A 14,134-nucleotide genomic window follows, 5' to 3' on the forward strand; every position below is an offset into this window, starting at 1 on the left:
TGGCCCTCTGCAAGCATATTGCTGGACGGCAAAAGAATGTGTGTGTGTGTGTGTGTCTGTTTTTCTTACAAGGAGGGTGATGTATGTGAAGAGGGTTGCACAGGGCTACTTGCAGACACCCCCCCCCCCGGTCAGGATCAATGGCTGCTTTCTCAGGCCATGTTCTTTGACAAGAGAGTCCGGGTGTCATCTGACAGATGAAAATAGTTTGTGTGAAATGGACACCGTGCTAACACGCAGCCAGGCTAACCATGCTGCAGTTTAATGGTTTTACAACACTGAGCAAGAAGTGCTAGGTCATTGTGTGTGTGTGTGTGTACATGCGTCTGTTATCTACGCGCCCCCCTCTGTGCAATTAAATGTCTCAGCAGTGTACTGACATTCTTTAATCAGTGTGTGAGGTGTGGATGTATGTTTGAGCGCTTCGGAGTGCTTCAGTGTTCTCATATCAGTGTGTGTATGCTTGCGTTTGTGTGTTTTTGCGTATATGTGGGTGTGTGTGTGTCTCTTTCCTCCTCCTGGCTAGCCCGTCTCCTCGTGTTTGGACATATGTTGAGTTTTATTTCACTCAGACATCAATCCTGCTGGCCAGCTGTTAGGACAGCTGCTCTCTCTGTGCCTCTCCTGCTCTGTTTCTCTCTTTTACTCTATCATGCCGTCTTGCGCTCGCGCTCTCTGTTTCTCTTGGTCTGCCTCTCACTCTGGTTTTTTCTTCAACATTAATGTTTCTTTAACATCAAAATGTTATGCTTTGTTTCTCTTTGCTTCTTCTAAACAGTATTTTTTAAATTTTGTGTCTCTTCAAATTCTTTCTTTCTTTCTTTCTTTCTTTCTTTCTTTCTTGTCCTCTCTCTCTGATCCTGTGGGGTCTGCAGTTGAAGTCATAGCACTGGCATAAATTTGGAAGTGCAAAGTGTAGCTGTCAGCTTCCATTTACACACATTCAGTAGTGAAGTGAAGACACAAAATGTTTTTTTTTTCTTTTTTTAACTGTGGGTGTGTTACACAAACACCAGGCACCGGTTAGAACACTGGATTTTGTTATTTTTTACATTAAGTAATTTTTCAGATGAATGCTTTTTTTTCTCTTTACATTGGCCTTAGACTGCACACTCCAGGGCTCCGAGTTCCCGAGCTCTCTCACTAAGCATAATGTGTTTGTTTGAGAGACTGAAAGAGACGATGTATGTGGATAATTTAAAGGAACTTTTTTTAAGCTTTCACACTAAAATCTGCTCAGCGTGAGTGAACTAAACTTTCAAAATATATGTGTTTCCTAAACATTTTTGTTAGAAAACAAACTTCATTGGAATATGTTGCACACCTGTTGTAAGCATGTTTAAGATAAATATTGCACTAATGAAGGATTTGGCAGGATAGATTATTCCACGGCTTCACACTGAGCTCTCTTGTTAGAAAGTGGTGGTTTTTCCAACACAGCCATTCTTCTAGGCTGAGAGAAATAGCTCTCTACTCCTATTCATACGTATCTGTTACTTACCAACATTTTGCTGAAAAGTTCATTTCATGAGCAACTTTTAAAAACAAGTAGGCTAAAAGAAAGAGTGAGAAGAGAGTGACACAGTCATATAGTAGAAGCCTGTGGCACACTGTGTATTTCTTGGCAGTTGCTCTTTTGGACTGTTGATGCTTGCCTGCCACATACCCACACATACACTAAGTAAAACACACACAGCAAAGCACACAGTAAGTTGCCTGTGGCTCATGTAAAACACCCAAAACATTGTCTCTTGGCAGGTTGGCGTGGGGACAGGTGATAAAAGTGTGTTTACCCTAAACACTCGCCAGCTTGCTAGCTGCCTCAGCGCTGATTTACTACGACTCCGTCTCTTCAGCCGCTTCTTCTCCTCATCGCCTTCCTTCTGGCTCGCTTTCACTTGATCTTATCGCTCATTCACCCTACCTGTCTGTCTCTTCTCCATACTTGTTCCTGCTTGTGACAAAGTCTTTTTTGAAAATATTTTTTATTTTACAACAAATAAAAAGGGAATTTCCAGATGTGGAATGTCTAAAGTGTTTTGATTTGGGAGAGTAAGTTTTTATTACTTCCAGCATGGAGGTTATGTTTTTGGTAGTGTTTGTGTGTCGTTCTGTCTGTAAACACAGTAGCTCAAAAAGTTTTGAATGAATTCTGGTTAAACTGTGTAGGGGTGTCGAGCGGGCTCATGTTAACGGTCCATTAAAATGTGACTAACATATATTGAGGTCTTCAAGTTCAACTCAAGAAGGATTTATTGGTCAAAAATTGAAAAAAAGAAGTATAACTTGTGCTTGTGCTTACAAGTGTTTTTTGACCTTTGACCTCTCTGTCATGGACAATAGACTAACCTGAAGGTGAAAGGGATAATGTTGGGATGGGATACTTTTTGAGTATAGCTGATTAACAGTATAATGTAATGTTATGTACATTACACTAACAGTTTATAACAACTTAAATGCGTTTTATTTTTGGGGTGTCGGTTAATATAAACTTGTGCTCTTTTTTCACTCTATATTTATTACTAAACATTTAAAGCAGTTTTGCTAACAGTGACATACATGGTGCACATGTACTATATCCACATAAATAATAATAATAACAAATATTTGTACTTAAAATTAGAAGCCTGCACGCTGCACTTTTACTGTACAACAGACGTCTTAAAGTATGTTTGTTTAAAGAACAAAGAAAATAAAAGAATGTATGCAAAATCCAATACTGTTAAACCCTTAAAAGTAAATACCTCCCAGAGAGTGAGCTGACTTGCTGGAGGTATGCGCTCTCGGAGTGCTTCTAGCATCAAGAACACATCAGCAACTATTTGATATTGTTTACAAAGTTTTTCCTTATTCTTACTTTTTCTATGTCATCCTTCCCATTTGTTTTTACCCACTTCAGTTTGTCTTTATAATTCTTCCAAATTGCTGAAACAGTCATCTTCATCATTCCCTCTTCAACATTGTCTCCGCCTGCCCTGCTTTCCACCTTTCCCCTTTCTTCTTTTAATGTAACCTTACTTCCCTCACCAGCCAAAACATCCACCCGCTCCCTCGTCTTTTTAACCCATCCAATTTCCGTATTATCCTTCGTTTGATAAAGAGGCCTGTTTCTGGACAGCAAGGAATTTTTATCCACCCACCAATCTAAACACCACTTGAACCCTGACTCAGTTGCGGTGACGGATAAAGAGCCATCTAGGGTAAAACATCTCCCTCCATCCTCTCTCATCCCTCTCTTCTTGTCCTCTTCCTCGTCCCCTCTTTCTTCGTACCACACCGCTCTCATCCCCCCACAGTCTCCTCATCTGATCTGTTTATCAGTACGAGGAGTGTAAATTGTGCAATAGAGTACACATACAGTTGACTTATGCAGATGTGTCTTGGAGTTATAGGTTGTATTTTCTTCACTAAGTGCTCTCATAAATTGGGTTCCTTGATATTGTTTGATACAAGGCGCACTGCACAAGTGCACATTGGCGTCTTCAGGTCTTGTGATTAGAAGAAAAGCCCCTCATCCTGCCTCTGTCCCACAGCCTTCCTCCTTTACCAGCCATAAATATCACCCCTTGAACCAAATGTACACACATACTTATCCTGTGGAGCCACTTGTACAGTAAATCTGCAAAAAAAAAAAAAAAAAATCAGGTGGATTCCATTGTCCGGAGGGGGTGGAAGCTATGTTCATTACATTACTTTACTTCAATGTGGTCCGCCTGCCTGGAAATACCCGCTGTTTATTGCCTAATTTGGGAAATCACCACAAAAAATTTCTGTCATTTTTAAATTGTTTCTTTGTTCTGTATATATCTGCCACCCTACGTCGGTACCATTGCCCCCCGCCCCCCTCTTTGTTTACATTGAACCCATGTGACGAGGACGGCTGCATCAGCTTATTTACAACAATCATAATCCGACTGTAAACATGCAAGGTTTTAATGGACCTAATAAGGAAGCTGTGCTCGGCTGGTGGACGGCATCTCATGACCACACAATGGGCCCATACGCACAAACTAAACATTAAGCCATTCACAATAGACCATGTGCCCTTATGAATGCCTATCGCGTCTTTTGTCAGGATAAAGGCACCACAAATAAGCTATTGTCTGACTTAACCATTCTAAATCAGGCAATCCCTTAGGGGCATGTTTTCCACACTGCACCCAAGAATGTCTCCTTTTTTTGTACGAGTGTGTGTGTGTGTGCGCTTTTTGATGTCCTTGGTGACTGAGGCCTCCTCATGGGTCCGTGCATGACCATGACACCATCTATGACACACCTGCCGGCAGAAAAACAAGAGTATATACACAAATGAAGGACCTTAAAGATTTGTGTCGTAACGTGTGCAGAAATTGGACATACAGAGTGAGTAATGCAGGTGCTGTATTTCTGAATGTAGTGCTTATGCTTAAAGATTTCAGGCTTTTCTGGTGTCACCTTTGGTTTGTGGTGGTGACTGAAGCAGAAGAACAGCTCGTATTTATGTGTTTCTAGGACACGCTGGAAAAATTTGTTACACTGAGGGCTGAGAGCTGTCAGCAGTGTTTTCTGACAAAGTCAACTTCTGAATATTACAAAAGTTGTGTTTGCACTGGGTTTCATGTTCTCCCATCCTCATAGGTACCCTTTAAAATGAGGATGATATAGCAACTATATTTTTGCCTCCATTTGGAAACAAATACTGTTAAATTTAAAGGGTTTATAGTGGAGACCGATTACAACACAAAATATACCTCAAGACTTAACAGGTTATACTTGCTTACATTTATTTGCTGATGCCTGACAATGTGCACACTTTACTGTTTCTTCATTCGCAGGTCGCACACACAGACAGAGGCACACAAACAATCCCGCTTGCACATGTGCAGATATCTGTCTCTACCAAGTTTGTCTCTCTACTGTTTGCCTGGTGAAGAATTGAAAAGTTCCCATTGTTGAAGTAAAGTTCACAGCAGGACTCCAGTTGAATAAATGGGACCTTATGAATCTTATGAGACCACGTGTCTCTGATGTCTATTATCCTGAGGCCATGAGACACATTGTGAGAAAAAAAGACAACCATCTCTAAACAATGCAGACATTCTCATTTGGTCAGCTGCTGCATTTTTTTTTTTATTTTTATTTTTTAGATAAAGTAGGAGGAAATTTTTTCTTCTCCTTGATGGGAAATGTACTCATTCTTAGGTTTTTTTTTCTTGTGTCTTCTCCATACTTTTTATTATCATCACCCAATTTTCTCCTCTTTCTACTACTTCCCCAGTTTTATGTTTATGGGCGACAGTCAGGCCTCCTGTGAGACCTCAGCATTAGTATCTGAACAGGTGGACTGTTGTAAAATGCATATTTCATTTTAAATATGATGCTATTGTCTGAAAGTTACAAATTGAAACAGACTTGATAAAAAGAAACTAATTGTTTTGTTTGTTTGTTTGTTTGTTTTTGTAGAACCCTCTTGCATGGAAAGACTCCTCTCTAAAGACTGGAAGGAGCGCGTGGATCGCTTGAACGCCACTGAATTCTTGGGGGAGGTTAAAGGTAAGAGTGAGAAAGATAGCAGCTACTACTATATCTACATTCTCTTTCAGGGAGATGCTAAGTGTATGCTGATAAATACTGTTCCTGCTTTAACTGTGCCCTTTGCCACAGTTGGCAAAACAAAAGAAAGACAGCAAGCATGTTTTTCCCCCCACAATAAGTAGTGCCTTTTTCAAAACCTGCAGCATCTGTGGAATCTCTCATTTTTCTTTTTGGTTCACCCAAATATGAAGAGTGTTATAAATAAAAGCTAATGGTACGTGCGCAGAAAAGACACTGTTGTGCAACGCTAAATTCAAGGGTAAGAAACGGTTAGATACGCTGCAATTCTCTGCTCTGTATGTATACTTGCTGCATGTTTCTGCATATGAAAGCAGCACAGTAAATGGTAGCCAGGCTTACCTGTCGAGCAGTGAGGGTGGCACTAAGTACTCCAAATTGTACCTTTGATTAAAGGGTGTGTATGAGAGGAGAGGTTGCACATGGTCCTATATTTTTGTAGTCCACATCAGCAAATAGCATTTATAAAGGCATAAATAACCAAGACCAATGAATTCTCGACCTGCTCTGGTGTTCAGAAGTGAAAATAGCAGCATATATATATATATATATATATATATATATATATATATATATATATATATATATGCACATCTTATCATTTTGCTTTAGAACTGCAATATAATATGCAATTTAGAATTAATAAAGCTATAAGATCATGTATAGGTGATCGGTGTGAATAGCTATTCTTTACACATTAAATACTATAAGTAAAATATGAAATTACAAGTATTACCTCTCTTGACATCACTGTATATCACACACTGCTGACACAGGATTTTGGCGGCCGACACCTAAACAGGTTTTTAGGGAGTAAAAACAGAAAGGTTACATGTTGGCTAAAAATCAATGAAGAAACCACCCTCTGCCCGTCTGTGGTGCTGCTCTACCACTTGTGACGCAGACAGCACTTATTAAAAGGAATGAAGTCAAAGCCACTTAGAAAAATAGTGCTTGTTCTCAACGCGGAAATGCAGATCCGATATTATTGATGGTTTTCTACTTTTACAATTATCTTCCCCGGCGTGTTTTACATCTCCTGACTTTGTAAAGTTCATGCATATTTTGAGCTGTCGTAAGAAGGAGGCCTGTAATATATTAGAGCCGTGTGGAGCCTCGATTGCAGGCAGTGAGGCTGACTGGTTAGTACAACAAGTAATAGAACAATAAAAAACAATGAGAGTCTTTACTCTGAATTTACAGAACTGTATAGTTTGTGTGTGTGTGTGTGTGTGTGTGTGTGTGTGTGTGTGTGTGTGTGTGTGTGTGTGTGTGTGTGTGTGTGACCGCGTCTGACTAAACTACTCACACATAAGAAGAAAAATTGCTTTCTTAAATTTCTAAAATGTGCTTATGGTAGTTAAATAATAAAAATAGAATGAGGTAGAAAAACAAATGACTTTTAAAAACTGATATATTAAGACAGGGAAATGCTTTCTGTCTCGAGGGCTACAGCATTTTCTGTTTGTGTGCCGTAACGCAAGTTGTTAACGGCAGAGCAGTCGAGCTGCCTTCAGTGAGAGGAACCGTTTGTGATCGTCTCCGGCTGAAATGGCAAGTATTTCCTCTGTGGAAAGTGGGAAAAGGGGACTACAGAGAACCTTCTTCAGCAGAACAGACATTGACTTTTATTGTAGGACACATATCAGACGCTTTTTCTCTGTCGTCATACCGACTACCTCCATCTACACAAGCACCCTTCTTATTCAGATAAAATAAACACCCTTAATCACCCTTTGCATAGTAATAATTTAGCATAGGTTACACAACTCATTGAGAGTGCTCTTGTGTCAGATAAGTGCAGGGATACAGTAAAGTTATTCAAACTAGAAGAAGCAAGTAAGATGAAATTCAAGTAAGAGTGAAGTGAAGGTAATTTCCATCAGTAGAAATGATCTTTATCTTTGGATTCTTTCTGTTTTCACTGTGAAATATTAAAATGAGACATTCAATTCAATCACAGTGTAGTTGCTATAGTGTGGCACATTTTGTACATGAAGACAAAAACAGCTGTCCTCTTTGATTGCTTAAAATGAGAAATTATAAGAAGAAGCCAAAAGTCGTGCTCTGCTTCCCTCAAATGCTTTTATCTTTCTTATATAAAAAGGTTGTTAATTGAAAGTTACATACGCACTCTTGTCTGCACAGATTTTCCAATTTTTTTAATCTCAAACCAAAGTCCAAGTCCAAGGCCAATCAGCATTTAGCGATTCTTTTCACCTTTCTTAATCAACCTTTTTATGAATATTTGTTACTTACTTTTTTATTGGTATTACTATCAGTCCCATTGTTGCTATATCAAATAGGTTCAGGTCATTGTGTGAGGAGACACACAGGATAGAAAACTTAAATTAGGAATAAAAAATGAATAAATCAGTTCATTTTAATTAAATTTAAACATTTTTGACAGCTACAAAAGGTACAAAGAAGTATTTTCAAGGGCACGTTCCTGCTCAGATTTAAGCCTCTCATGCTCCACTTGTTTTGATGTGCTTTGCAGATTTAGTGCCTGTCACATGTGTCTTAATCTATTAAACGTACCACTTTTCTGGTAAAGGATATGCAGAAGCATCTCGGCCTCTTTGAAAGTGACTATATTTCTGCATGAAAAGCAGCATTCAGATGGAATTTTTTTATGACACAGAGGAGGAAATATTATTATTAAGATAAAGATGTATGCAAATATTCTAATTGTCTAATACTGCATGAACTAGCAGAACGTTAGCTGACATATTTTTTTTTCATTTGCTTTAAATAAGTATATATCTGATATCCACCTGGAGTCATGACAGCATTATTACACTTTTGATGATTAGGAAAAGTTTCTTGTAACTTGAAGAATAACAGTTAAATAGCATTTAACTGATCATTCAGTAGCCTCAATTAAAGTGCTTGTGTGTTCCTCAATAAATTTACTCTTTTTTAAAAGCATAGTGCTTTATATCACTACTTTACACCTATTTGATAGATTTGGATTAAACTTTTTTCTTTTTTTAGTTTGTTTGTTGGAGCGGACACAACATACAAATACGTTTTCCTGGGGAAGAAAGACACTAGTGTGCAATCTATTGTCATGATACTGATGGCCAACAGTAATCCCACCCAATAAAGGTTAACAATTTACAAGATGCTCTATGTTTGAAAAATACAAGTTAATCTTATAATGACAAATAAAAGCTTTATGGATCTGTGTTTCATGCAATTCAGTTTTGGTGACTTTTAAAAGTTATTTCGGTCATTTCTGTGATAGAAACCCTCCTTTACCATCTCTTTAAATATTTGATAGCACTTCAGTGGAGACAAGACAAGAGTATGCTTGTCTAATCCACAAAGTTGGACTCAATTCTTATGTGTTAGTTGAAGACACCAATAAATATAGCATGTGCCAGCACGCACGCACACAAATGATCACGCAAACACGGCACACAGATGTCTCTGTTCATCCAGCTGTGTCCTCACTAAAGAAAATACTCTCGCTGAATTCAAGCGTTTTATTTCTCGATGGTTGAAAAGAAGCCTGGTCTGGCTGACCTAAATACGCAAACACAACTGTTGCTCTGTGTCTCCTCACACAGCAACCTGGACCTATTTGTTCAGTCACAGTTATTTTTAGGGTAAAAAAAAGCCCATTGACCTCCTTTTATTTACTGGAATGTTCATTACCGGTCAGGTATGGCTTCAGTTTGCCTGTGTACAATATATTTATGTTTATGTGTGAGTAAATACTTTTTAGCTACACTACACCATGACTCACAGCAAAACAACTGGGAATGTGCCCAGGATTAATATATAAACACTATGAAGCTCTAGAAGGAGGTGCGTGACATTTCGTCTAATTATTTGCTGTTAGTTGCTCTTCATTACCGTGTCCTGATATCCTCCTTAATAATATTCTAGCACTAAGCTTTAAATACAACTCTTCTCCAATTTCTTATTCTTCTTCCTATCACAAAAAAATGTTGTTTTAGTCACAGAGGGCAGCAGTTCACTGGTATTTTTCCCCATTTACAACCTATAGCTTTGCTTTTAATTCATTTTTAATAGAAAAAGAGACAAAAGATGAACGGATCAAGCAGAGCTGTGCAATTCTTTTAGATGATGCTAGCGAATCTTGTGCAACTCTGAAAAATTATAAAACTGTAACGATTTATTTTGAAGGATTTTTAAAAAAAAAGATTTTCTCCTGTAATTGTCGTTGCCTTGAATACAGCAGTTATGATTTACACTATTATCAAAACATGATCAATTAAAATGAGAAGAAGGATTTTATTTCTTTTATATATTCTTAACCTTCATGAGACTACACTACAACAAATTAAGAAGATGCTGGCTAGAAAATAACTGCAATGGAAAAAGAATAAAACCTGGACACCTCTCAGCTCAGCAGTGTCACCAAAGTTTCAGATGATGAATTAGCTGTTTGCAATGGGGATATGTATGTGGACATTTTCATCTTTTTTTCTTTTCCAGCTTTACCTCGTCTCTATTTTTTGACATTTGGGTATTCTTAGGATTCCTGGTTTTGACATTTCCATGTTTTTTTTTCCTGCAAAGTCAGAGAGCTCATATTAACAGATGGATGGAAAGTGTCTGATTCTACTGTCAGATGCATGAGCAGGCACATCTGGCAGCAATAATCACACTCAAATTCAGCAGTCAGTTAAATAAGGCATCTTTCTCACATTGCAATTTCATTCTTTTTTTTCTTTATTTCATATGCAACCGTCTGTCTGGAAAAGCGAGCTGTTTGTCTACAATAAACCTTGAAATTTGGCAGACTGGATGTGCGATCTTTACACGCCGCTGGCTTGCAGAGAGCACGAGCACGTCTCTGGACAACATGGAGTGACTGTGTTTGTCTTGGGGTCAAGAGTCAGAGTGTTTGTTGTGGTGTAAGTTTGAGGAGACTGTTTAGTCTTGTAGAGAGCAACGTTGGGAGTCTGGCACATAGATCCCGTGGTAAAACATGATGGTTTGGCAGAAGCTCAGCACAGTCAGAGACATCAATATGTTAGTCAGAGGTGTGAGCCTGTGAGTGGGTGATGGTTTGTGTGTATTTTTATGTGTGGCTTTTGTGTTCAAATGTGTTTGTTGGTGCATTTGTGTGTTTAAAAAAGTGGCCTGAGACATAACTGTGTCATATGGTTTGGGGATTCACAGACAGCCGTTATATTACTGAATATATAATAATAAAAGAAAGAATTTTATTCAGCTGAATAGTTATTTGCGCATGTTCTGATGTAGCAGTGCCTTCATATTTATTGTGATGTAATGAAACATCATATGATAATCAGATGAAATCTTGAAGCTTGGGATGCGATTCCAGTGAATGAAAACATCACGTAAGCGATTAACAGACACCTCATACAGAAGTAAGAGAGTTCTGGTTCATCAACACATCATCCCAATCATCTAAACATAGTGAGAAAACAGTTAATGGCTTTCTGTTTTGGCTGGACCCCTCGGCAGGTGTCAGGAATAATCCTGATGGATGGAAAACGGAAACATCTGAGATGATTATCGGTGCCAGAAGTGTTGGAGGAACGCAAGGCGTTGCGTGTGGAATGCACAACCCATAATCCACATGAATCATGGAGCTGTAATCGCAGTTGTTGCTGTTACACAATAAGCTGTACTTGACTGTAAAGAATGCCAGGGAATAGGAAGGAATCTGTGTTAAGCGTGTAAGTTTGAAGACATGACAAGATTATAAAGTACCTATCAGTGTTGCCAGACTGAATCGCCAGAGATTCTTGGTGAAGGGTGAAAAGGGAAAAATAAACTTTAAAGAAAGGTGGAGAAAAGTGGTGATAACAACAGAAATGCTGTGAGGAATGAGATAAAGAGAGGAAAAAAAGTCAGGGATCTGATGAGAAAAGAGGGGAGGAGAATAAGAATTAGGAAGCTGGCGAGAAAGGAGCAGGATGCAACAAGAGAGTTGGAAAAAGAGAAGAGGGGATAAAAGGAGGGTGGAGCTGATGATAGGAGGAGGTGTGATAAAGTAAGAGAAGAAGACTGAAAAAAAAAGGTGGGAAAAGAAAACAATGAAAAGAAACAAGAGGAAAATGATGAGTGGCGAGAATACACCATAGGGAGGATCAGGCCTTGGAAGCGGAGTAACTGATGGGAAGGTCTTTTGGGGGAAACCCGAAAAAATAGAAAAAATGGACAGAATGAAAGCATGAAGAAAAGAGACAAGAAGAGGAGAATGTTGCCTTTGATACAGGGGTGCTGAGGGGTAATTTCTGTGTGTGTGTGTGTGTGTGTGTGTGTGTGTGTTGGGGGGCAGTCTGTGGTACAATAGGGGCCTGACAGGACTACAATGAAGACTCTGTTAGTATGCAGGTAGTGTTGGGGCCACCCTGCAATATCCCTACATGGCCCCAGGGCAAGACCTTACACACACACACACACACACACACACACACACACACACACACACACACACACACACACACACACACACACAAGAGCAAGAACTTCTAAACAAGATATAAACAAGATATACTTCAGTGTGGTTGTGCTTTAGTTTACGCTTCACTCTAGTTACTTCCTGTTACTTCCTAGAGTGAAGTCAAATTTGCCTGTTTTTCCCTAATTAAATCTTCAAGAAGTCTGTCTCTCCCATAGAACAAATTCTTGGAGATGGTTTAAACACTCTTTGTGCTTGTGGCAACTCCCTACAAATAGAGCCCAACCAACTAAAGACAAATTGTATGTACCCATCCTTTTTTCTATTAATGTCACCCCAAAGATGTTATTAATGGGATTTCTGAGAGGGATTGTTTTGTGTTGCTCCTTGAGAAACTCTTGCTAGTTTTTGAGGTACTGTGAAAGACTGGGAACCGCATGAGAGCTTGGTGTCATGAGCAGTAGGTTAAAAGTAGAGTTGAAAGTCAGACAAACTTTGAAGTGGAGGACAGGGTGTTCCAAAGTTTGGAAAAAGGTTTAAAATATGCCAGCAGTTATAAAGAAACTTATACTTATGTAAAAAAAAAGAAAAAGAAGAAGAAGCAGTTATAGCATCCAATAAACTGGTTAACAGACAGTAGGTCAGTTGATCAATGTGATTTTTTTTTACATAACTTATCAGGATTTTGAAAATAAAGCACATGAGGAAATGCCAGTGAAAAATTAAAAGTGGATTTTGTTTGCTTCATTCATGTGGTTCTAAGATAAAAGTTCAAATCATCAGTTTCTTTTGTTTAAAAAAAGATCTGAGGAATGTGGAACACAAAAAGCATTCTCATTGGAGTATGCCCAAAAAACCTCCCATGAGTATCAAACTCATAAACCCGACAAAGGGCTGTAACAGCTACTTATTTTAAAAAGGTTAAGTCAAAGTAATTTAATTGTTCTCAGGAGCAGATGCTAAGTGGTGGCATGCAGTGACAAGATAGAAGATAATAAGTAGTAAGATATAACTGCAAGCCTGCTAATTTGCAGGAGTTTTAGGAATGAGAGTTTGTAAAGGGCTTGTGTTAGCCAAACAACGGCTGAGTGATTGAGGGTAGGCTATGCTTAGGTTTGGACATTTTGTATAAATGAAAAATGTTCAAGGTGCTTTCAGCCAGTGAAGAAAACTTATTTTCAGTCATGGCTCTTTGGTTAGAACTACATGAAACATTGTCATGACCTTCATGAGTTGTTTTGTACTCGTTAAATTTCCTCCCAGTCTTTTTTATATTAACTGATCACTTGAGATTTTGTATAAATTTTTCTGCCTCAGCTGAGCAGGATCTGAACACCTCTTATGAACATCCAGCCAGTTTGCAGTGTTATCAACTTTGAATTGCTACTCTTGCTAATTTCATGCCTAGGTACGCCAGAATCGCTGGAAGAGAAGGAGCGCCAGCTTTCCACCATGATCGGTCAGTTGATCAGCCTGAGGGAGCAGCTTCTTGCCGCCCATGATGAGCAAAAAAAGATGGCCGCCTCGCAGCTGGAGAAGCAGAGACAACAGATGGAGCTGGCCAGGCAGCAGCAGGAGCAGGTAGGAAGGGTCCGTGGATGTGTTTGGGGCTGTACAATGAGAGTTGGGTAAAAAGAAAGAAGAAAAAGACATTAATATTAATAGTGTACATGTGTTGGTCTATGTGCAGGATAATGAATAGGGTTTGGTGATATGAATCGCACATAGTTCATTCCTGTGTGTTTATGCAGGGGTGCATCTAGAAGGGGGGTGGGGGTGGAGTTTCACCAGGGCCCCAGAACACTTACTCAAGTATTCTAATGTACTTAAGTATTTCCACATACTTAATGCACTTTGTAGTAAGCAATATATAATTAATTAAAATGATCCACAGCTGGAACATTAAAGAGATGTGTCTCTTTAATGTCCCCCCCCCACCCCATTTTTAAAAAAAAGAAATTGGATACAGCCCTGGTTGTGCATACATCATATTTAGAAGCAAACTAATGACTAAATGAAAAATATCAATCAATAAATAAAGACATACATAAATAAATACAAAATTGAGTATATGATTGGCAGGGCTTTAAACTGTCAACAGTTCATTTTTAATATTCTGTAATTCCTTTT

The 14,134-nt window shown here is 38.7% G+C and overlaps 1 protein-coding gene across 7 annotated transcripts in view; it reads left to right on the plus strand.

Annotated features, from left to right (window-relative positions):
* LOC146570116 (transcription factor SOX-6-like) overlaps nt 1–14,134 on the plus strand; it is a 102,993-nt gene that overhangs the window by 46,219 nt on the left and 42,640 nt on the right. For all 7 annotated transcript variants that reach the window (XM_085282954.1, XM_085282955.1, XM_085282957.1 and 4 more), the window contains 2 exons: nt 5,443–5,532; nt 13,413–13,585. In XM_085282954.1, the coding sequence (XP_085139080.1) occupies nt 5,443–5,532; nt 13,413–13,585 (263 nt within the window). The remainder of the gene's footprint in view (nt 1–5,442; nt 5,533–13,412; nt 13,586–14,134) is intronic.

This window comes from Mchenga conophoros, linkage group LG7, assembly GCF_057382185.1.
Source record: "Mchenga conophoros isolate Kocher_MC1m ecotype Shallow Benthic linkage group LG7, M_conophoros_male_GT1.1, whole genome shotgun sequence".
NCBI classification, from domain to species: domain Eukaryota; kingdom Metazoa; phylum Chordata; class Actinopteri; order Cichliformes; family Cichlidae; genus Mchenga; species Mchenga conophoros.